The 23,079-nt window shown below is 38.3% G+C and overlaps 1 protein-coding gene across 1 annotated transcript in view; it reads right to left on the reverse strand.

The window, feature by feature from the left end:
- AP4E1 (adaptor related protein complex 4 subunit epsilon 1) overlaps positions 1-23,079 on the reverse strand; it is a 330,072-nt gene that overhangs the window by 119,939 nt on the left and 187,054 nt on the right. The window contains exon 14 of the mRNA XM_053719333.1: positions 4,737-4,851. Coding sequence (XP_053575308.1) covers positions 4,737-4,851 — 115 coding nt within the window. The remainder of the gene's footprint in view (positions 1-4,736; positions 4,852-23,079) is intronic.

Genomic DNA, 23,079 nt, shown 5'->3' on the forward strand with positions numbered 1-23,079 from the left:
GCCGCTAATACCTCCCCTAGTAACACACGGAGGTTCTCAAGCTTAAATTTAAAATTTGAAATGTCTGAGTCCAGTTTATTTGGATCAGAACCGTCACCCACAGAATGAAGCTCTCCGTCTTCATGTTCTGCAAACTGTGACTCAGTATCAGACATGGCCCTTGCATTATCAGCGCACTCTGTTCTCATCCCAGAGTGATCACGTTTACCTCTTAGTTCTGGTAGTTTAGCCAAAACTTCAGTCATAACAGTAGCCATATCTTGTAATGTGATTTGTAATGGCCGCCCAGATGCACTCGGCGCTACAATATCACGCACCTCCTGAGCGGGAGATGCAGGTACTGACACGTGAGGCGAGTTAGTCGGCATAACTCTCCCCTCGTTGTTTGGTGAAATATGTTCAATTTGTACAGATTGACTATTTTTTAAAGTAGCATCAATACATTTAGTACATAAATTTCTATTGGGCTCCACTTTGGCATTAACACATATAGCACAGATATCTTCCTCTGAATCAGACATGTTTAACACACTAGCAAATAAACAGCAACTTGGAAATACTTTTCAAAGTAATTTACAAATAATATGAAAACGAACTGTGCCTTTAAGAAGCACAGAAAAATATTATAACAGATAAAATAATTAAGTTATAGCATCAATCTTTGTCAGAATATACAGTTTTAGCAAAGGATTGTTCCCCTCAGCAAATGATAACTAACCCAGGCAGCAGAAAAAAAATACACAAATAAACGTTTTTTATATCACAGTCAATACAATCAGCACAGCTCTGCTGTATGATTACTTCCCTCAAAAAAGACTCTTGAGATCCCTGAACTCTGTAGAGATGAACCGGATCATGCAGGAAGAAAATGAACCTCTGACTGAGTTTTTCTGATGCATAGTGAAAGCACCAAAATGGCCCCTCCCCCACACACATAACAGTGAGAGGGATCAGTGAACTGCTCTAATTTAAATCAAAACTATTGCCAAGTGGAAAAAAAGTGCCCAAAACATTTTTTCACCCAGTACCTCAGAGAAAAAAACGTTTTTACATGCCAGCAAAAAAAAAAATTTTACCTCAATAATTAATTGTCATTTAAAACCTATTGCAAGTCCCTGCAAAATAGGTTAAGTCTATGTATACAGTTTAAAAGCCAGAGAAGTACCATTTCCCAGAAAACTGAAGTGTAAAATATACATACATGACAGCCTGATATCAGCTACATCTACTGCATTCAAGGCTGAGTTTACATTATAACGGTATGGCAGGATTTTCTCATCAATTCCATGTCAGAAAATAATAAACTGCTACATACCTCTTTGCAGATTAATCTGCCTGCTGTCCCCTGATCTGAAGTTTACCTCACTCCTCAGATGGCCGAGAAACAGCAATATGATCTTAACTACTCCGGCTAAAATCATAGAAAAACTCAGGTAGATTCTTCTTCAAATTCTACCAGAGAAGGAATAACACACTCCGGTGCTATTATAAAATAACAAACTTTTGATTGAAGATATAAAAACTAAATATATCACCATAGTCCTCTCACACATCCTATCTAGTCGTTGGGTGCAAGAGAATGACTGGGGGTGACGTAGAGGGGAGGAGCTATATAGCAACTCTGCTGGGTGAATCCTCTTGCACTTCCTGTAGGGGAGCAGTTAATATCCCACAAGTAATGATGACCCGTGGACTGATCACACTTAACAGAAGAAATCTTCATCACTTTCTGCTGCAGAGTAAATAGTACAAGCCGGCACTATTTTAAAATAACAAACTCTTGATAGAAGAATAAAAAACTACAACTAAACACCACATACTCTTTACCACCCCCGTGGAGATGCTACTAGTTAGAGCGGCAAAGAGAATGACTGGGGGGGCGGAGCCTGAGGGGAGCTATATGGACAGCTCTGCTGTGTGCTCTCTTTGCCACTTCCTGTAGGGATTGAGAATATCCCACAAGTAAGGATGAAGCCGTGGACCGGATACACCAATGTAGGAGAAAGATTCATTTTCAGAATTGCTGACCTCAATGGGATTTCCATGACTTCTGTGAGTAGCTTCATGGGACTAGATTTTATATACCAGTGATTACACCATAGGTCTGATTTTTGTGAACAGACTTAAATCCGGATTGTTCCCTAATAGGTCATATCTAGCACTTGTAATAACACAGATTAACTAGTATCAGATAGTACCCGAATGCTGGACACATGTAAACTAATATACTGATCATGCTATTATTCAGTTGTCCTTGTGTTGTCTGGCTGTCTTTTAATTATAAGAGGCATATTTGTGTAGCTGTCAATGACCTATTGTGTTCAGCTCTGAAGCAAAGAGCTATATCGCTCTAAGCTGGACTTTAACCATGTGTTTAACTCATTTGAGAGGTTACACACATAGTTCACTGTGAGCAACAGTGCAAGGATAAAATGCTCTAGCACCGTGCTAGTTAAAATGGGGGTCAGAACGCTGGGAAAGCTTACAATTTTTTGGCGGTCCCCACAAGATTTGATAATGTATTGTACACAGAGAGACAGGAGAGCAGTAGGAGTCTCCTTGGTACAATTACTAACCAAACAACAACAGTGAAAAAATTAGGCAGAAAGGAGTAGGAGTTTGCTGCTGACCTCCACTTATTTTTCAATCGTACGTTTTGTTGGCTAAATGTGCTCAACGCTTCATACAACCTTATTCATAAAGGAAAATGAATGCAAACTATATATATCTTGATATTTCCAGTGGTTCCTGACGACTTAGAAATTGCAGTGGACGACTTCAAAATTTCACTTTTCCCTATCTTTAATACTAACTTTTCCCTATCTTTAATACTAACTTTTCCCTCTGGGCTAGTACCTTTTAACCCCTGACTAGTAAACTATAGTTGATATTATTTCAAATAAATTGAAATGACACTGCACTCTCTTTTCTTCTGTGTATTTATTTCGGACATTTCGGGGTACAATGTTCTGAGGAAGGGAAGGTTGTTAGCCAAAATGTCACAAATACACAGAAGAAGAGTGCTGGGTCCATTGTATATATATGACTAACTATACATTTATTAGTTGACAAGCTTTCGGAAAAATTCCTTCCTTTTTCAAGTCTGAAGCAATACTGACCAATTATGTACATACACACACACATATATAGAAATATTTAGGTTAATAAGCACTCTCACCAAACTGGTCAGGTAGGCACCAGGGTGCAAAAACAGGAATAATAGACTAGCAAGAAATAAGCGCACTCTGGTTTTGTAAAACAAATAGTATATTTAACTAGTGTGACGTTTCGAAGTAGGGGGTTAATACCTCTAAACGTCACGCTAGTTAAATATAATATTTGTTTTACAAAACCAGAGAGTGCTTATTTCTTGCTAGTATATATATATATATATATATATATATATATATATATATATATATATATACATACATATATACACACACACACACACAAACACATACACACATTTATTTTATATATACATATATTAGAAATCCAGCACCCACTCCTGGTGCTTAGTTTCAGGGAAATAGCATGGTCCTGTAGCGTATTAATGACACAGACTTGATAAACTTTAAGAGTCCATTTTATTTTGCTGTACAAGTGCCATTTGCAACAAACACAATGAACTCTATAAACAAAAACCTAGTTTTATTTGACCTCTAACTAACAAAGTATCCATCTCTTACTAATCATGACAACTAGACCATGTCACTAATCATGACAACTGTTTTCTCATGTTGTCAGCAATGTGCTGCTCTGCTCTCAGCAAGTGAATAACTTGGGTGGCGCTCTCCTAGCAACTAGTACATTTATTAAACGTTTTAATAATGTGCAGGTGAGAAAAATCGTATTCCTCACCTTCAGCTGTATGTAAACTTTGAAGTGGAGCACGGACCCACCCTTCTCTCCAAATGCTCCACTCCAGGGACCCAAAATACAGCAGCTTCTCTTTTACACAATACATTAAAATTCAAATATATATCAGCAACCTGGTCACTTACAATTGCATGCTCTCTGTCACAATATATATATATATATATATATATATATATATATATATAAATATATATATATAAATGATGAATCCAGGTAGTGCACTCTCACTTGCCAACCATAAACACAGACCAGGGTGCTTAGAGTAATATTCAAATAGATCAGATAATAAGCACTCACTGGATTTAAGCACAGCACACTTTTATTAGGCAGTGACGTTTCGGGGCATTCACCCCTTCTTCAGACCTCTGAAGAAGGGGTGAATGCCCCGAAATGTCACTGCCTAATAAAAGTGTGCTGTGCTTAAATCCAGTGCGTGCTTATTATCTGATCTATTTATATATATATATGTGTGTGTGTGTGTATATATTAGAGCGTTATATTATTGCTTCTTTACGTCCCTCTGGATATTCTGTGGTATTACCGAGTTCCCAGCAGTCATAGTAACTTACTAATATAGAAGTTGAGGTTGAGAGACGACAGAGGTCCATTAAGTTTAACCTATACAGGTCCTACCTAATTTACAGTAAAGAAGTTCTCAACTTAACTTAGTCAAAAGATACAAAAAATATATACCAACAAACACCAAGGTTTTGGAAATTTTCCATACAAATATGGTTGAAGTAATATACATTACAAAAAATTTAAAAATGTATCCCTTAATAAGGGATTCATAAAAAATTTGATATGAAAGAAATTAGATATAACCTACTGACAGTGTATTAATAAAAATGTACCTTTATCTCGAGACATTTTTTCCTCTTGACGTTGGTGATGGGATTTATATGGGGAAGCCCCCTTTCCCAGAGCATCAGCTACAAATCCATCCAGAAATGACAGTGAAGCATCAACCTGTAATGGAAGGGAATTGATTATCAATTAGTAACTAATAGAGTGGAAAGCCCAGTATAGCAATAAAATATTTCACAAAGAAATTGTGTGCACACTGTACCTGTCCATAATTATTCACAGAAGAAGAAATTAGATAAGGGAAAGCTAGGATTTATCATGCCAATGCTCATTACTTTATGGTAACAGAAGACATGGAAACCCCTCAATTTTAAATTTCATGAAAGGGGGACAAAATAAGTACATTTATTGCAAAGGCTGTTTTTTTACTACATGGTGCATTACAATAGTGTTTGACGTCCCTTTAACTATGCACTCCCATTAACTACATTATAAGTAGAGGGCAAACCTCTATTTAAGAAAAGTGTTTGGGAGCTATGGCCTATGATTAACTATAATCTTCCTAAGCGGAGGAAAATGTGGGGGGCCAGAAGGGAGTCTGCAATTTTAACCTTAGATTTTGCTGTAAATATTATATAAAATTTTTGCCAATATTAAGCTTTAATTAGATAATAATATTAAACATTTTTAATGCGTATTACACTAATAATAATTTATTAAACATATGTTAAATTATGCAATTGTTGTGTGCTCAGAATTTTTTTTTTTATTAGAAAGTATTACACTTTACACAGTTTTTTTTTTTGTTTGTTTTTTTAACACCACCCAGCTGGGAAAATTTTCTAAGAACACTGATTCTATCTATCTATCTATTTATATATATATATATATATATATATATATATATATATATATATACATATATATATATATATATCTCTATATATATATATATATATATATATCTATCTATATATATATATATACACACACACACAGTATCTCACAAAAGTGAGTACACCCCTCACATTTTTGTAAATATTTTAATGTAACAACACTGAAGAAATTACACTTTGCTACAATGTAAAGTAGTGAGTGTACAGACTGTATAACAGTGTAAATTTGCTGTCTCCTGAAAATAACTCAACACACAGCCATTAATGTCCAAACCATTGGCAACAAAAGTGAGTACACCCCTAAGTGAAAATGTCCAAATTGGGCTCAATTCATGATTTTCCCTCCTCTGTGTCATTTGACTCGTTAGTGTTACAAGGTCTCAGGTGTGAATGGGGAGCAGGTGTGTTAAATTAGGTGTTATCGCTTTCACACTCTCTCATACTGGTCACTGGAAGTTCAACATGGCACCTCAGGCAAAGAACTCTCTGAAGATCTGAAAAAAAGAATTGTTGCTCTACATAAAGATGGCCTAGGCTATAAGAGGATTGCCAAGACCCTAAAACTGAGCTGCAGCACGTTGAGCAAGACCATACAGCGGTTTCACAGGACAGGTTCAACTCAGAACAGGCCTCGCCATGGTCGACCAAAGAAGCACATGCTCAGCGTCATATCCAGAGGTTGTCTTTGGGAAATAGACAAATGAGTTCTGCCAGCATTGCTGAAGAGGTTGAAGGGGTAGGGGGTTAGCCTGTCAGTGCTCAGACCATAAGCGGCACACTGCATCAAATTAGTCCCAGAAGGAAGCCTCTTCTAAAGATGCTGCACAAGAAAGCCCGCAAACAGTTTGCCAAAGAGAAGCAGACTAAAAAGACATTGATTACTGGAACCATGTTCTGTGGTCAGATGAGACCAAGATAAACTTATTTGGTTCAGATGGTGTCAAGCGTGTGTTGCAAAAAAACAGGTGATGAGTACAAAGACAAGTGTGTCTTGCCTACAGTCAAGCATGGTGGTGGGAGTGTCATGGTCTGGGCCTACATGGTGCTGGCGGCACAGGGGACCTACAGTTCATTGATGGAACCATAAATGCCAACATGTACTGTGACATACTAAAGCAGAGAATGATCCCCTCCCTTCAGAGACTGGGCCACAGTACAGTATTCCAACATGATAACGACCCAAAACACACCGCCAAGAAGACCACTGCCTTGCTAAAGAAGCAGAGGGTAAAGGTGATGAACTGGCCAAGCATGTCTCCAGACCTAAACCCTATTGAGCATCTGTGGGGTATCCTCAAATGGAATGTAGGGGAGCGCAAGGTCTCTAACATACACCAGCTCTGTGATGTCGTCATGGAGGAGTGGAAGAGGACTCCAGTGGCAACCTGTGAAGCTCTGGTGAACTCCATGCCCAAGAGGGTTAAAGTAGTGCTGGAAAATAATGGTGGCCACACAAAATAACATAATTTATGTAAGAACTTACCTGATAAATTCATTTCTTTCATATTAGCAAGAGTCCATGAGCTAGTGACGTATGGGATATACATTCCTACCAGGAGGGGCAAAGTTTCCCAAACCTCAAAATGCCTATAAATACACCCCTCACCACACCCACAATTCAGTTTAACGAATAGCCAAGAAGTGGGGTGATAAGAAAGGAGCGAAAGCATTAAAAATAAGGAATTGGAATAATTGTGCTTTATACAAAAAAATCATAACCACCACAAAAAGGGTGGGTCTCATGGACTCTTGCTAATATGAAAGAAATTAATTTATCAGGTAAGTTCTTACATAAATTATTAAACCAAAAGAGAGGGAGAGACCTCTCTACAAGACTGCACATATAGCACTCTGTGCCTGGACTAATAATTGAGAATTTGGGAATTTAAAATATAACTTTTATTGGATACATTAAAATAAAACACTCAATTAAAAACAACCTGGAAGTAGTAGGCCTATTCCTTAATCTTCTGTAAGCCTTTGATATGTTATAGGTGCTTAGAAGGAAATTGTGTAGGCAGGGAGTTATAAGTGAGACCACTTTGTTCAGTAATATTTCAAGTACTAAAGGGTTAATATTTGTGTGTCAAATGCACATATATCTAGGTATCTAAATATATTATTGATTTGTGCTTAGGTATTGGAATTGGATTCAATGCTAGTAACGTTCAGTGAACTCTGAAATACACATCAGAAGTAATGTTAGAAACTTCACTTTATTAATGAATGCCACTCCTGTTTGATCTTTTGTTGGAGTATAGATGGTTAAGATATTCAGAATAATCAGGTCTCACGTGACAGTTTGTGATCCTGAATTATTTTGGTTATATTTTTTAGAAATTCAAATGTGTATTGTGTATCTTCTTTATTCAACTTTTTCCCACAGTTTGTAGGTTTATTGTTACATTAAATTATTTACAACCTCTGTGTGGTTCAGTTGATTCATTTGTGTCAAAATATTAGCAAGGTCTGTTTCTGTTTAATAGCTAATCATACGTCGAAATATCAGTAATCCTATGTTTGGCGTAAGGGTTATTATCCCATTATCTCAGTACCACTTTCACATATGGAATTCTTGTAGGATTGTGTTATTTTGTAATAGGAAGTATATGTGCGACTTCTATTAAGTTCAATCCTAATGGTAATAATGTGCACTTTTCAGTAACAAAGTGTAATATAGTTCTTACACCTAATGACTCAGCCAATGTAAGTGTGCTGAATCTTAGTAGGTATTGAAACAATAGGATGCATTAACTGTTACATTTAACTGTTTGTACTTAAGTAGTGGAGGAACTCACTTCACTTGTAAGTGTGTAACCGCAATATTATGCAGCTATGTGTACAGCTATTGCGGTAGTGTGTTATGTTTGCCCCTCTTGCTGTGATATTCTGTGTATCCTCTCTTAAATTAATTTTGTCCCTCGTGTGATTCAGTGTCACACTCAGAATGCAATATTGTGCTTGGTGTAAAATACTTTAGAACCGGATACTTATTTTCCAGAGTTATTTGTTATACGCCAACCATTACTTAGTTTTATTAAGTTAGGTCTATATATACCCTCCACTAAACTGGTATGGCTATAGACTTATCTGGAAAGTTTAGGTTATCTAATGTAACAGCAAACGTTAAATAGTTATCCCGGTAAGATAGGATAGTCTATCTATAAGTACAACTATGCTTGCAATTCCCCCAAAGCGGTATCTATAGGTTGCCACCTAATAAATAACCTGGTGCTAGTAACTCTCTGTTAAATCAAATAGTTTGGTGGTCAAAGTTATAACTGAGTTAATCGATTCTAATAGTGACTGTTAGTCATAATACGTTATATCAAATTTACCCCGCCTAAACAGGCCAACTACTGCTCCCATCTGCTCTATAACCCCCTGACCGGTTTCGCCCGTATCAGGCTTTTTCAAAGGCGGCGCGCCGCCGGAAGTTTCGAAATATGAGCGGGTTGAGGACCCGGTCCCAATATCAACTCCTGTTATGATTGGACAATCTGGCTGTCACTCTTGACTGTTAGCCAGTCAGCGATTTCCTATGTTACAGACAGAGATAAGAGCTCAGCCATCGCCGGCCTTCATTAAATACTAACTGTTATAAATTAAAGGTATAGAGGAAGATAACTGATAGTTGCAATAGTTATGAATTAGATCATACATTCTGTGTTCATTATTAGTATTATAGTATACTGCTTATTTGTTCACTTTGGGCTTGATATAGATTTTGAGTCTTTTGTTGACATAGATAAGCCTTAAGTTAATGCCTTAAGATAGGCTGGGTATTGGGAGAAATAGAGACAAAATATAATTTATGGCCAACACATTGTGATTTGATATAATATAATCATATTCTTTGTTGTTGCCTATTGGTGGAATATACGTTTTCCTACCGATGTTATGTTTGTTCTTTTTGTACATTAAGGATGTTAGAATTAATTTAGTACAGGAATATACTGTTGTTGCACTGAATTTACAGTGTACTTATTGATAGTAGACTGGTTCTTTTTGCTATTCATCATGTTGTAAAGTCACCAACTACTGTTAGTCTTAGTTAATAAAATAAATTTGAGTTGGGTCTATAAACAATTGTATAACTTGTTTTGAACTCTCATAATTTGTAGGTGAGAATTTATTACTATTATTATTTTATTTTAATCAAGTGATGCATTGTGTGGTGTGTTGGGTGTCATATTATTAGTGATAACAAATAAAGAAAAGTGCTAAGAATTTGAACTGTGTATTCTATGTATTCAGGGCTACTGTATGTTGAGAGTCTGAGTGTTTGGGGAAAAAAGAAGGGAAACGAAGGGGGTTGATAAAGTGTGGTGAAAAGAAATTAATAAAAATTAAATTAAACACGATATCTTGGTGGTGTGTCCTTATGTGATTAGTTGTGATAGTGCCTTACTATTACAAAGGGGTAGTGTAAAGGGGTGATATGGTGAAACTTATGCATTGTAACCTACATCCAATTAAGTGATAAAAACTGATCTCAAAATCAAATTGTGCGTGTATGTTAATATTGTTCCACAAAATTAAAAAGAATTAGGAACTTATATTCTTTTTCTAACTCACACCTTTGTACTTGTGTTAGATTAAAGTTATTATTACTAGAATTTTTGTCTCCATGTATTGAATATAGGATCTTATTTAAATTGTTTAACTTTTAAGATGTACATAGAAATTATTATTTTCGTTCATACCATGGGGTTGAACACTGTTAAGAAGGTAGATCCATCTACTTTCTCTTTTTAATAATTTAGTTTCAAGGTTTCCTCCTCTGATACCCAATCTAATTCTTTCTATGCCTTTACATTGTAATTCTTCAGCATTGGCTTTATGGCATTGCAGGAAATGATGTGCGACACTTGTTAGAGTTTTATCATCTTTTTTATCTTTCTCAGCATTTCTGATGTTGCGTAAATGTTCCATGATTCTCACTCTTAATTTCCGTGTCTTCATCCCTATGTAAAATTTTTCACATTTACATATGAGTAAATATATCACTCCCTCTGTTTGGCAACTGATATAATCTCTGATGGCGTTTGTTTTTGAATCGATCTATTACATGATCTGATTTAATTACATATTTACATGTACTACAGTTGCCACATTTATGTGATCCTGGTGCCAATGCTGTTTTGGTTTTGTGCCTTTGTAGATGACTGCTTGTTATCATGTCCTTGATGTTACGTGTACGTTTATATGAGATGGAGGGTCTGGTTCCTATGATATCTTTTAATGTAGGATCAGATTTCAAAATGTACCAATATTTGTTCAAAATTTCATTAACCATTTTACTTTGAGAGTTGTATGTTGTTATTAGTCTTGGAATGTCACTTCCAGGTCTGTGTTTTTTCTTTAGAAGTTCTTGTCTATTAGTTTCTTCTGCTCTGTATTTTGCTTTTTTAATTGTTCTCTTACTGTACCCTCTCTCCAATAACCTACTTTCCAATTCTTGAGCACGTATTTTGAAGGTTTGTAAATCAGAACAATTTCTCCTGATTCTCAGGAATTCCCCTGTGGGAAGACTTTTCACAGTGTTACTTGCATGCGCACTGCTGTTGTGAAGTAAACTGTTAGTTGCCGTTATTTTTCTGAAAAGATCAGTTTTTATGTTTCCTTCCACATCCTTGATTATCGTTAGGTCTAGAAAGTTAATGCTTTCTTGACTCGCTTCATGAGTTAGTTTGATGTTAATCTTGTTGTTGTTCAGTATGGTGATGAATTCTTGTAGTTCTTGATATGATCCTTCCCAAATGAAGAAGATATCATCTATGTACCGAAGCCACATAGGAATTTTATCTGTGTGATTTTTGTTCTTCTCCGTGAATACAAACTCAGCCTCCCACCAGCCAAGGAACAGATTGGCATACGTTGGTGCGCATGCTGTTCCCATGGCTGTTCCCCTTGTTTGGAGGTAATATCTATTGTCAAATATGAAGTAGTTATATTGGAGGATAAATTTGAGAAGTTGTGGTAAAAACTTACATAAATTATGTTTTCTTTCATGTAATTAGCAAGAGTCCATGAGCTAGTGACGTATGGGATAGCAGATACCCAAGATGTGGAACTTCCACGCAAGAGTCACTAGAGAGGGAGGGATAAAATAAAGACAGCCAATTCCGCTGAGAAAATAATCCACAACCCAAATCAAAAAGTTTTAATCTCATAATGGAAAAAAACTGAAATTATAAGCAGAAGAATCAAACTGAAACAGCTGCCTGAAGTACTTTTCTACCAAAAACTGCTTCAGAAGAAGAAAAAACATCAACATGGTAGAATTTAGTAAAAGTATGCAAAGAAGACCAAGTTGCTGCTTTGCAAATTTGATCAACAGAAGCTTCATTCCTAAAAGCCCAGGAAGTAGAAACTGACCTAGTAGAATGAGCCGTAATTCTTAGAGGCGGGGACTTATCCGATTCTACATAAGCATGATGAATCAAGGACTTTAACCAAGATGCCAAAGAAATAGCAGAAGCCTTCTGACCTTTCCTGGAACCAGAAAAGATAACAAATAGACTAGAAGTCTTTCTAAAACCTTTAGTAGCTTCAACATAATATTTCAACACTCTTACTACATCCAAAGAATGTAAAAATTTCTCAATAGAATTCTTAGGATTAGGACACAATGAAGGGACAACAATCTCTCTACTGATGTTGTTAGAATTCACAACCTTAGGTAAAAATTTAAATGAAGTCCGCAATACCGCCTTATCCTGATGAAAAATCAGAAAAGGAGACTCACAAGAAAGAGCAGATAACTCAGAAACTCTTCTAGCAGAAGAGATGGCCAAAAGGAACAAAACTTTCCAAGAAAGTAATTTAATATCCAGAGAATGCATAGGCTCAAACGGAGGAGCCTGTAAAGCCCTCAAAACCAAATTAAGACTCCAAGGAGGAGAGATTGACTTAATGACAGGCTTGATGCGAACCAAAGCCTGAACAAAACAACGAATATCAGGATGATTAGCAATCTTTCTGTGAAAAAGAACAGAAAGAGCAGAGATTTGACCTTTCAAAGAGCTTGCAGACAAACCCTTATCCAAACCATCCTGAAGAAACTGCAAAATTCTAGGAATACTAAAAGAATGCCAAGAGAATTTATGAGAACACCAAGAAATGAAAGTCTTCCAGACTCGGTAATAAATCTTTCTAAACACAGATTTACGAGCCTGCAACATAGTATTAATCACTGAGTCAGAGAAACCTCTATGACTAAAAATCAGGCGTTCAATCTCCATACCTTCAAATTTAATGATTTGAGATCCTGATGGAAAAATGGACCTTGAGATAGAAGGTCTGTCCTTAACGGAAGTGTCCAAGGTTGGCAACTTGCCATCCGAACGAGATCCGCATACCAAAACCTGTGAGGCCATGCTGGAGCCACCAGCAATACAAACGAACTTTCCATTAGAATTTTAGAAATCACTTTTGGAAGAAGAACTAGAGGCAGAAAGATATAAGCAGGTTGACAACGCGTCCACTGCTTCCGCCTGAGGATCCCTGGATCTGGACAGATACCTGGGAAGTTTCTTGTTTAGATGAGAGGCCATCAGATCGATTTCTGGAAGTCCCCAGATTTGAACAATCTGAAGAAAAACCTCTGGGTGAAGAGACCATTCGCCCAGATGTAACGTCTGGCGACTGAGATAATCCGCTTCCCAATTGTCTACACCTGGGATGTGAACCGCAGAGATTAGACAGGAGCTGGCTTCCGCCCATACAAGTATCCGAGATACTTCTTTCATAGCCTGAGGACTGTGAGTCCCACCTTGATGATTGACATACGCCACGGTTGTGACATTGTCTGTCTGAAAACAAAAACGATTCTCTCTTCAGAAGAGGCCAGAACTGAAGAGCTCTGAAAATCGCACGGAGTTCCAAAATGTTGATTGGTAATTTCGCCTCCTTAAATTCCCAAACCCCCTGCGCTGTCAGAGATCCCCATACAGCTTCCCAACCTGAAAGACTCGCATCTGTTGAGATCACAGTCCAGGTTGGACGAACAAAAGAGGCCCCTTGAATTAGACGATGGTGATTCAACCACCAAGTCAGAGAAGATCGAACATTGGGATTTAAGGATATTAATTGTGATATCTTTGTATAATCCCTGCACCACTGGTTCAGCATACAAAGCTGAAGAGGTCTCATGTGAAAGCGAGCAAAGGGGATTGCGTCCGATGCAGCAGTCATGAGACCTAGAATTTCCATGCACAAAGCTACCGAAGGGAATGATTGAGACTGAAGGATTCGACAAGCTGAAACCAACTTCAGACGTCTCTTTTCTGTTAGAGACAAAGTCATGGACACTGAATCTATTTGAAAACCCAAAAAGGTTACCTTTGTCTGAGGAATCAAGGAACTCTTTGGTAAATTGATCCTCCAACCATGTCTTTGAAGAAACAACACAAGTTGATTCATATGAGATTCTGCAGAATGTAAAGAATGAGCAAGTACCAAGATATCGTCCAAATAAGGAAAAACCGCAATACCCTGTTCTCTGATTACAGAGAGAAGGGCACCGAGAACCTTTGAAAAGATCCTTGGAGCTGTTGCTAGACCAAATGGAAGGGCAACAAACTGGTAATGCTTGTCTAGAAAAGAGAATCTCAGGTACTGATAGTGATCTGGATGAATTGGAATATGAAGATATGCAACCTGAAAGTCTATTGTAGACATATAATGCCCTTGCTGAACAAAATGCAGAATAGTCCTTATAGTCACCATTTTGAATGTTGGTATCCTTACATAACGATTCAATATTTTTAGATCCAGAACTGGTCTGAAGGAATTCTCCTTCTTTGGTACAATGAATAGATTTGAATAAAACCCCAGACCCCGTTCCAGAACTGGAACTGGCACAATTACCCCAGCCAACTCTAGGTCTGAAACACATTTCAGAAATGCCTGAGCCTTCACTGGGTTTACTGGAATGCGTGAGAGAAAAAAATCTTCTCACAGGCGGCCTTACCTTAAAACCTATTCTGTACCCTTGTGAAACAATGTTCTGAATCCAAAGACTGTGAATCAAATTGATCCAAATATCTTTGAAAAATCGTAACCTGCCCCCTACCAGCTGTGCTGGAATGAGGGCCGCACCTACATGCGGATTTGGGAGCTGGTTTTGATTTTCTAAAAGGCTTGGATTTATTCCAGACTGGAGAAGGTTTCCAAACGGAAACCGTTCCTTTAGGGGGAAGGGTCAGGCTTCTGTTCCTTATTCTGATGAAAGGAACGAAAACGATTAGCAGCCCTGTATTTACCTTTAGATTTTTTGTCCTGAGGCAAAAAGGTTCCTTTCCCCCCAGTAATAGTTGAAATAATAGAATCCAACTGTGAACCAAATAATTTATTACTTTGGAAAGAAAGAGAAAGCAAAGTTGACTTAGAAGTCATATCTGCATTCCAAGATTTAAGCCATAAAGCTCTTCTAGCTAAAATAGCTAAAGACATATACCTGACATCAATTCTAATGATATCAAAAATGGCATCACAAATAAAGTTATTAGCATGTTGAAGAAGTTTAACAATGCTATAAACATTATGGTCTGACACTTGTTGCGCTAAAGCCTCCAACCAGAAAGTGGAAGCTGCAGCAACATCAGCCAAAGAAATAGCAGGTCTAAGAAGATTACCTAAACATAAATAAGCTCTCCTTAGAAAGGATTCAAGCTTCCTATCTAAAGGATCCTTAAAGGAAGTACTATCCGCTGTAGGAATAGTAGTACGTTTAGCAAGAGTAGAAATAGCCCCATCAACTTTAGGGATTTTGTCCCAAAATTCTAATCTATCAGATGGCACAGGGTACAATTTCTTAAACGTTGGAGAAGGAGTAAATGAAGTACCCAGACTATTCCATTCCCTAGAAATTACTTCTGAAATAGCATCAGGAACTGGAAAAACTTCTGGAATAACTACATGAGGTTTAAAAAACGAATTTAATCGCTTAGTAGATTTAGTATCAAGAGGACTAGACTCCTCCGTATCTAATGCAATCAACACTTCTTTAAGTAAAGAACTAATAAACTCCATTTTAAATAAATATGAAGATTTATCAGTGTCAATATCTGAGGCAGAATCTTCTGAACCAGATAGATCCTCATCAGAAACAGATAAGTCAGAATAATGGCGGTCACTTAAAAATTCATCTGAAATATGAGAAGTTTTAAAAGACCTTTTACGTTTACTGGAAGGAGGAATAACAGACAGAGCCTTCCTAATAGAATTAGAAACAAATTCTTTTACATTAACAGGGACATCCTGAACATTAGATGTTGAAGGAAAAAACAGGTAAAGGATTATTACTAATGGAGACACTTTCTGCGTTAGAAAGTTTATCATGAAAACTAGCACAAAGTACAGCCGTAGGAACAGATACCAAAAGTTTACAACAAATGCACTTAACTTTGGTAGAACCAGCATCAGGCAGCGTCTTTCCAGAAGTAGATTCTGATCCAGGGTCAGGTTGAGACATCTTGCAATATGTAATAGAAAAAACAACATATAAAGCAAAATTATCAAATTCCTTAAATGACAGTTTCAGGAATGGGAAAAAATGCCAAAAAAACAAGCCTCTAGCAACCAGAAGCAATGAAAAAGTGAGACTTAAATAATGTGAAAAAAGGTGGAGACTAGAATGACACCCACATTTTGGGCGCCAAGTATGACGCCCACATTATTGGCGCCAAGTACAACGCCCATATTTTTTGGTGCCAAGTATGACGCCACATCCTCTGACGCCGAAAAAACGACGCCCACATTTTGTGGCGCAAAAAAAGTCTGTAACACATATATGTCAAAAATGACGCAACCACGAACAAACTTCCGGCGTCAATTAGGGCGCCGGAAATGACAAAATTTTGCGCCAAAAAATTTTGCGCCAAGAATGACGCAATAAATTGAAGCATTTTCAGCCCCCGCGAGCCTAACAGCCCGCAGGGAAAAAAGTCAATTGAAAATTTTTAAGGTAAGAAAAAAATATTTATTCATATGCATTATCCCAAATAATGAAACTGACAGTCTGAATGAAGGAATACGGATTATCCTGAATCATGGCAAATATAAGTTTAAACACATATATTTAGAACTTTACATATAAAGTGCCCAACCATAGCTTAGAGTGTCATAAATAAAATAAGACTTACTTACCCTAAGACACTCATCTACATATAGTAGATAGCCAAACCAGTACTGAAACGAGAATCAGTAGAGGTAATGATATATAAGAGTATATCGTCGATCTGAAAAGGGAGGTAGGAGAAGAAATCTCTATGACCGAGAACAGAGAACCTATGAAATAGATCCCCTAGAGCAGTGCTTTTCAACCAGTGTGCCATGGCACACTAGTGTGCCGTGAGAGATCCTCAGGTGTGCCACGGCAGACTGACAACAGTGTGACATATTTTTTAAACTTTGCTTGTTTTTTACTCCCAGTGCAGGGGTAGTTTGTAGGAGGCATGGCATAACAGCACAATACATACAGTATGTGTGTGTTTGTGTGTATGTGTATATATATATATATATATATATATATATGCTGTATTAGGCTACAATGCGTGATTTTTTTTTAAATTTTGGGATGGTGGTGTGCCACAGGATTTTTTAAAGTAAAAAAGTGTGCCACGGCAAAAAAAAAGGTTAAAAATCACTGCCCTAGAGGAAGACCATTGTATTCAAATAGGCAATACTCTCTTCACATCCCTCTGACATTCACTGCACTCTGAGAGGAAAACCGGGCTCCAGCCTGCTGCGAAGCGCATATCAATGAGTAACCCTTGTATTCACACCAACAAAGATATTTCCGCCATATCTTATGGTAGATTTTCCTGGTGACAGGCTTTCTAGCCTGAATCAGAGTATCTATAACTGACTAAGAGAACCCCCGCTTTGATAGAATTAAGCGTTCAATCTCCAAGCAGTCAGACGTAGAGAAACTAAATTTTGATGCTGGAACGGACCCTGTATCAGAAGATCCTGCCTCATTGGCAATGTCCATGGTGGGACAGAGGACATGTCCACTAGGTCTGCATACCAAGTCCTGCGTGGCCACGCAGGCGTTATCAGAATCACCGAAGCCTTCTCCTGCTTGATTCTGGCAACCAGACGCGGGAGGAAACGGTGGAAAAACATAAGCCAGATTGAAGGACCAAGGCGCTGCTAGAGCATCTATCAATACCGCCTTGGGATCCCGGGACCTGGACCCGTAGAGAGGAAGGTTGGTGTTCTGACGGGACGCCATCAGATCCAACTCTGGAGTACCCCAAAGCTGAGTCAGCTGGGCAAATGCCTCCGGGTGGAGTTCCACTGACGACTTAGAAAATCCGCCTCCCAGTTGTCTACTCCTGGGATGTGAATTGCTGAGAGATGGCAGGAGTGATCCTCCACCCACTTGATTATTTTGGATACTTCCGTCATTGATAGGGAACTCTTTGTTCCCCCCTGATGATTGACCTAAGCTACAGTCGTGATGTTGTCCGACTGAAATCTGATGAATTTGGCCGCAGCTAGTTGAGGCCATGCCTGAAGAGCGTTGAATATCGCCCTCAGTTCCAGAATGTTTATCGGGAGAAGAGCTTCTTCCCGAGACCATAAGCCCTGAGCTTTCAGGGAGTCCCAGACCGCACCCCAGCCTAACAGACTGGCGTCGGTCGTTTGAATGATCCACTCTGGTCTGCGGAAACATATTCCCTGAGACAGGTGATCCTGAGACAACCACCAGAGAAGAGAATCTCTGGTCTCCTGGTCCAACTGAATTTGAGGAGACAAATCTGCATAATCCCCATTCCACTGTTTGAGCATGCATAGTTGCAGTGGTCTGAGGTGTATCCGAGCAAAAGGGACAATGTCCATTGCCGCTACCATTAGTCCGATTGTCTCCATGCACTGAGCTACAGATGGCCGAGGAATGGAATGAAGAGCTTGGCAAGTAGTTAACAGTTTTAACTTTCTGACCCAAAATGACTCTCAAAGTGTCTACAAACGATATTTTTCTTGAATAAACAATCGATTGCCCTAAATCAGTGTCAACCAGCATAATTAGCCCTGTTATGTAAGCATTAAATTCCTTACTAGGTCTGTGAACATAGCTTACCCTCCCCTCATGGGGATATTGGGGGTGGAGCTAGAGGGGGAGCTATATGGACAGCTTTGCTGTGTGCTCTCTTTGCCACTTCCTTTAGGTAATGAGAATATCCCACAAGTAAAGGATGAATCCGTGGACCGGATACACTGTGCAAGAGAAAAGGAGTAAAAATCATCAAAAAAAGGAACTGGAAATATAATTGTGCTTTACACAAAAAAACATAACCACCATAAAAAGGGTGGGTCTCATGGACTCTTGCCAATATGAAAGAAATGAATTTATCAGGTAAGTTCTTGCATAAATTATGTTTTATTTCATGTAATTGGCAAGAGTCCATGAGCTAGTGACGTATGGGATAGTAATACCCAAGATGTGGAACTCCACAGAAGAGTCACTAGAGAGGGAGGGATAAAATAAAAACAGCCATTTTCTCGCTGAAAAATTAAATCCACAACCAAAAGAATACGTTTTTCTTATATTGAAAAGAAAAAAACTTAAAACATAAGCAGATGAATCAAACTGAAACAGCTGCCTGAAGAACTTCTCTACTGCTTCCGAAGAGGCAAATACATCAAAACGGTAGATTTTAGTAAATGTATGCATTTTTTATTTCCTATTATTAATTAATGGGTGGGAGACTGAAGAGACTGCCCGCCCTTTCCTCTTCAGTTTCCCACCCACCGCTTGCTCAGAACAAGGCCAAAGTTCACTCCTAAATCCATTACCACAAAGGGATTTAAGAAAAAGAAGAGCATTAGACAGAGAGGAAAGAGAGGAGGGATTAGGAGACCCAAAAAAATCACGGTTTTAAAGAAGTCAGGCACTCCTATTTGTGTTGATTAACCAATCATAACAAAGTCTGATGGTTTAAAAGTCCTTGCATCTCTTCTGTCCGGAGCTTGACAAAGGCCCAGAACGGGCTCAAACGCGTTGCTCCGCCCACTAGTCGTTCAGCTGTTCCTAACCGGCTTCCGTTGTTTGGCTTCACTGGATTCCTGGAGCGAAGTGGTTTACCTAACACCGGTTCCTTAAAGCAAAGAGGCACACTCGGTTACACTACGGCTCACAGAGGGAATCCGTTACCACCGCAGAGAACAATTACGGTGTAAGTAAAAGTGAACACCTTAAATATGGCTCTCTGCTTGTTTTTTTATTTGGAATCATTCTCGTTCCAGCTTCCGACGTCAAAAGGAAATTCGCTGTTGATGTGGCTATCCAAATAATCTGACACCGGATTTCTCTATCTTAATTCATTGTTTTGATGTGAATGTATTTTAAGGTTTGTCATTTTTCATTTAGATTGTTAGATACTACACTTTTATTTAGTTTGTAATACGTCTGATCAGCGTATTTTATTGATGTTTTTATGCTAATATATGTAATAAATTATCATCTTTGTATCACTCCTTAGTTTATTATTTTTCTTTGGGGCCAATTTTATATCTAAATGTTTTGTTGCAATTTATTCTCCTCTGACACTGGTCATATATTATATCTACTCACTGATTTAAGCTGTATTTTTCAGCGCTGTGGGTTTTTAATATCCTTTTTACTTGTGATTAGGATATTATTTTTGTTTTTGTGTACTGTCTGGAGATAGGGGAATCTCCATTACCCACTGGCTTATTGGTATTGTGCTTCCCTGCGCAGGGTAACACAAATTGTGTAGTTCAAAAGCAGTCAGTGTACAGACTGTATAACAGTGTAAATTTGCTGTCCCCTCAAAATAACGCAACACACAGCCATTAATGTCTAAACCGTTGGCAATAAAAGTGAGTACACCCCTAAGTGGAAATGTCCAAATTGGGACCAATTATCCATTTTTCCTTCCCGGTGTCATGTGACTCGTTAAGAGTTACAAGGTCTCAGGTGTGAATGGGGAGCAGGTGTGTTACATTTGGTGTTATCGCTCTCTCACACTGGTCACTGGAAGTTCAACATGGCACCTCATGGCAAAGAACTCTCTGAGGATCTGAAAAAATGAATTGCTGCTCCACATAAAGATGGAATAGGCTATAAAAAAGATTGCCAAGACCCTGAAACTGAGCTGCAGCACGGTGGGCCATACAGCGGTTTCACAGGACAGGTTCCACTCAGAACAGGTCTCACCATGGTCAACCAAAAAGTTGAGTGCAGATGCTCAGCATCATATCCAGAGGCTGTCTTTTTGAAATAGATGTACGAGTGCTGCCAGCATTGCTGCAGCGGTCAAAGGGGCGGGGGGTCAGCCTGTCAGTGCTCAGACCATACGCTGCACACTGCATCAAATTGGTCTGCATGGCTGTCGTCCCAGAAGGAAGCCTCTTCTAAAGATGATGCACAAGAGAACAAGAGAGCCTGCAAACAGTTTGCTGAAGACAAGCAGCCTAAGGACATGGATTACCGGATTGGTCCGATGAGACCAAGATAAACTTATTTGGTTCAGATGGTGTCAACCGTGTGTGGCGGCAACCAGGTGAGGAGTACAAAGGCAAGTGTGTCTTGCCTACAGTCAAGCATGGTGGTGGGAGTGTCACGGTCTGGGCCTGCATGAGTGCTGCCGGCACTGGGGAGCTACAGTTCATTGAGGGAACCATGAATGCCAACATGTACTGTGACATACTGAAGCAGAGCATAATCCCCTCCCTATGGAGACTGGGCCGCAGGGCAGTATTCCAACATAATGACCCCAAACACACATCCAAGACAACCACTGCCTTGCTAAAGAAGCGGAGAGTAAAGGTAATGGACTGGCCAAGCATGTCTCCAGACCTAAACCCTATTGAGCATCTGTGGGGCATCCTCAAACGGAAGGTGGGGGAGACCTTGAGGTCCACCAGCTCCGCAATGTCATCATGGTGGAGTGGAAGAGGACTAAATTGGCAACCGGTGAAGCTCTGGTGAACTCCATGCCCAGGAGGGTTAACGCAGTGCTGGAAAATAATGGTGGCCACACAAAATATTGACCCTTTGGGCCCAATTTGGACATTTCCACTTAGGGGTGTACTCACTTTTGTTGCCAACGGTTTAGACATTAATGCTGTGTGTTGAGTTATTTTGAGGGGACAGCAAAATTACACTGTTATACAGGCTGTACACTCACTACTTTACATTGTAGCAAAGTGTAATTTCTTCAGTGTTGTCACATGAAAAGATATAATAAAATATTTAGAAAAATGTGAGGGGTGTACTCACTTTCGCGAGATACTGTGTGTGTGTGTATATATATATATATATATATATATATATATATATATATATATATATATATAGATATAGATACATATACATATATACACACACACACAGTAGACTATGCCCCTCCAGTGGAATTAGAAAACTTAACTGTGTACGCAAGCATTGGAATACATTATTTCATATAGCTGCTGCAATTTGATAAGCTCTAATCTAAGGATGCTTAGTCTGATCAATTTTGTTCTAACATGCAATCGGCTTTGATGTTCCCATGGCAATAAATCAATTAGCTTGGTTATTTCCATAAACTAAGGACAGATATTTGGGCATCTGACAAAAAGTTTGGCATGAGCAATAACATCCTCCATAGCTCTAAACAAATTGCAATATAAATTTAAAAAAAGATCAAGAGATAATGTAGAGCTTGGGTAACAAAAGCCATCTACTAGGTTTTACTATGCTAAGCTTAAGCTACCCAAGTTTTGTGGAAAACAGGATATTTCACTATGAGTGGTATTAAGTAAAAACAAATACAAATAAATATGATTTGAACTTATACTAAACATGCAATCCAAAATCATCATAATTTTTTAGCTATAGATATTTAGATATTTTGACTTTACCATCTTATATTCCTGCAAATACTGAATGGATTTACTTTATCTCAGGGGGTACTAAATGCCATCTTGCCCTATGCCCCAGAAATTTTTTAGACAAAACTATTTTCATGTTTTGGCTAAACAAAATGGATAGTTCCTAAATGGTAAAAAAACAAAAAAAACAGCTATATTCGTTTAAAACAAATAAACTGTTGCTGCAATCCAGGTTATCAGCAAAAAATTTAATAAAAATACACCAACTTGTGCTCAAATAAGACATCCATATTACACACAGAGATAATTCCACAAACTTCATGGTACTTTAAAGGAACGCAAATATTATGTAGGAATGCAAAATTTTAAATTCCAGACTGAAAGCTGAGCGTTTTTATTTTTTTTCCATACATATCTTGAGTAATGTAATGAGTGATGGCTTCATTGCAAGACTATATTGTTCTTGTATTTAGTCACAAATACACACACTTCTGGAAACATAATGAACAGTCTGATCTAGCTAATTTATGTACAAATTGCGAAACTCACTTGTCGAAAGTATCCGCCAGGGCATTCCCCTTCCTCTGTATGTCCTGCCCCAACATTCAGTGTGTCCCATTTACACAACATTATATATTAC

The sequence above is a fragment of the Bombina bombina genome, chromosome 6 (genome assembly GCF_027579735.1).
Source record: "Bombina bombina isolate aBomBom1 chromosome 6, aBomBom1.pri, whole genome shotgun sequence".
NCBI classification, from domain to species: Eukaryota; Metazoa; Chordata; class Amphibia; order Anura; family Bombinatoridae; genus Bombina; species Bombina bombina.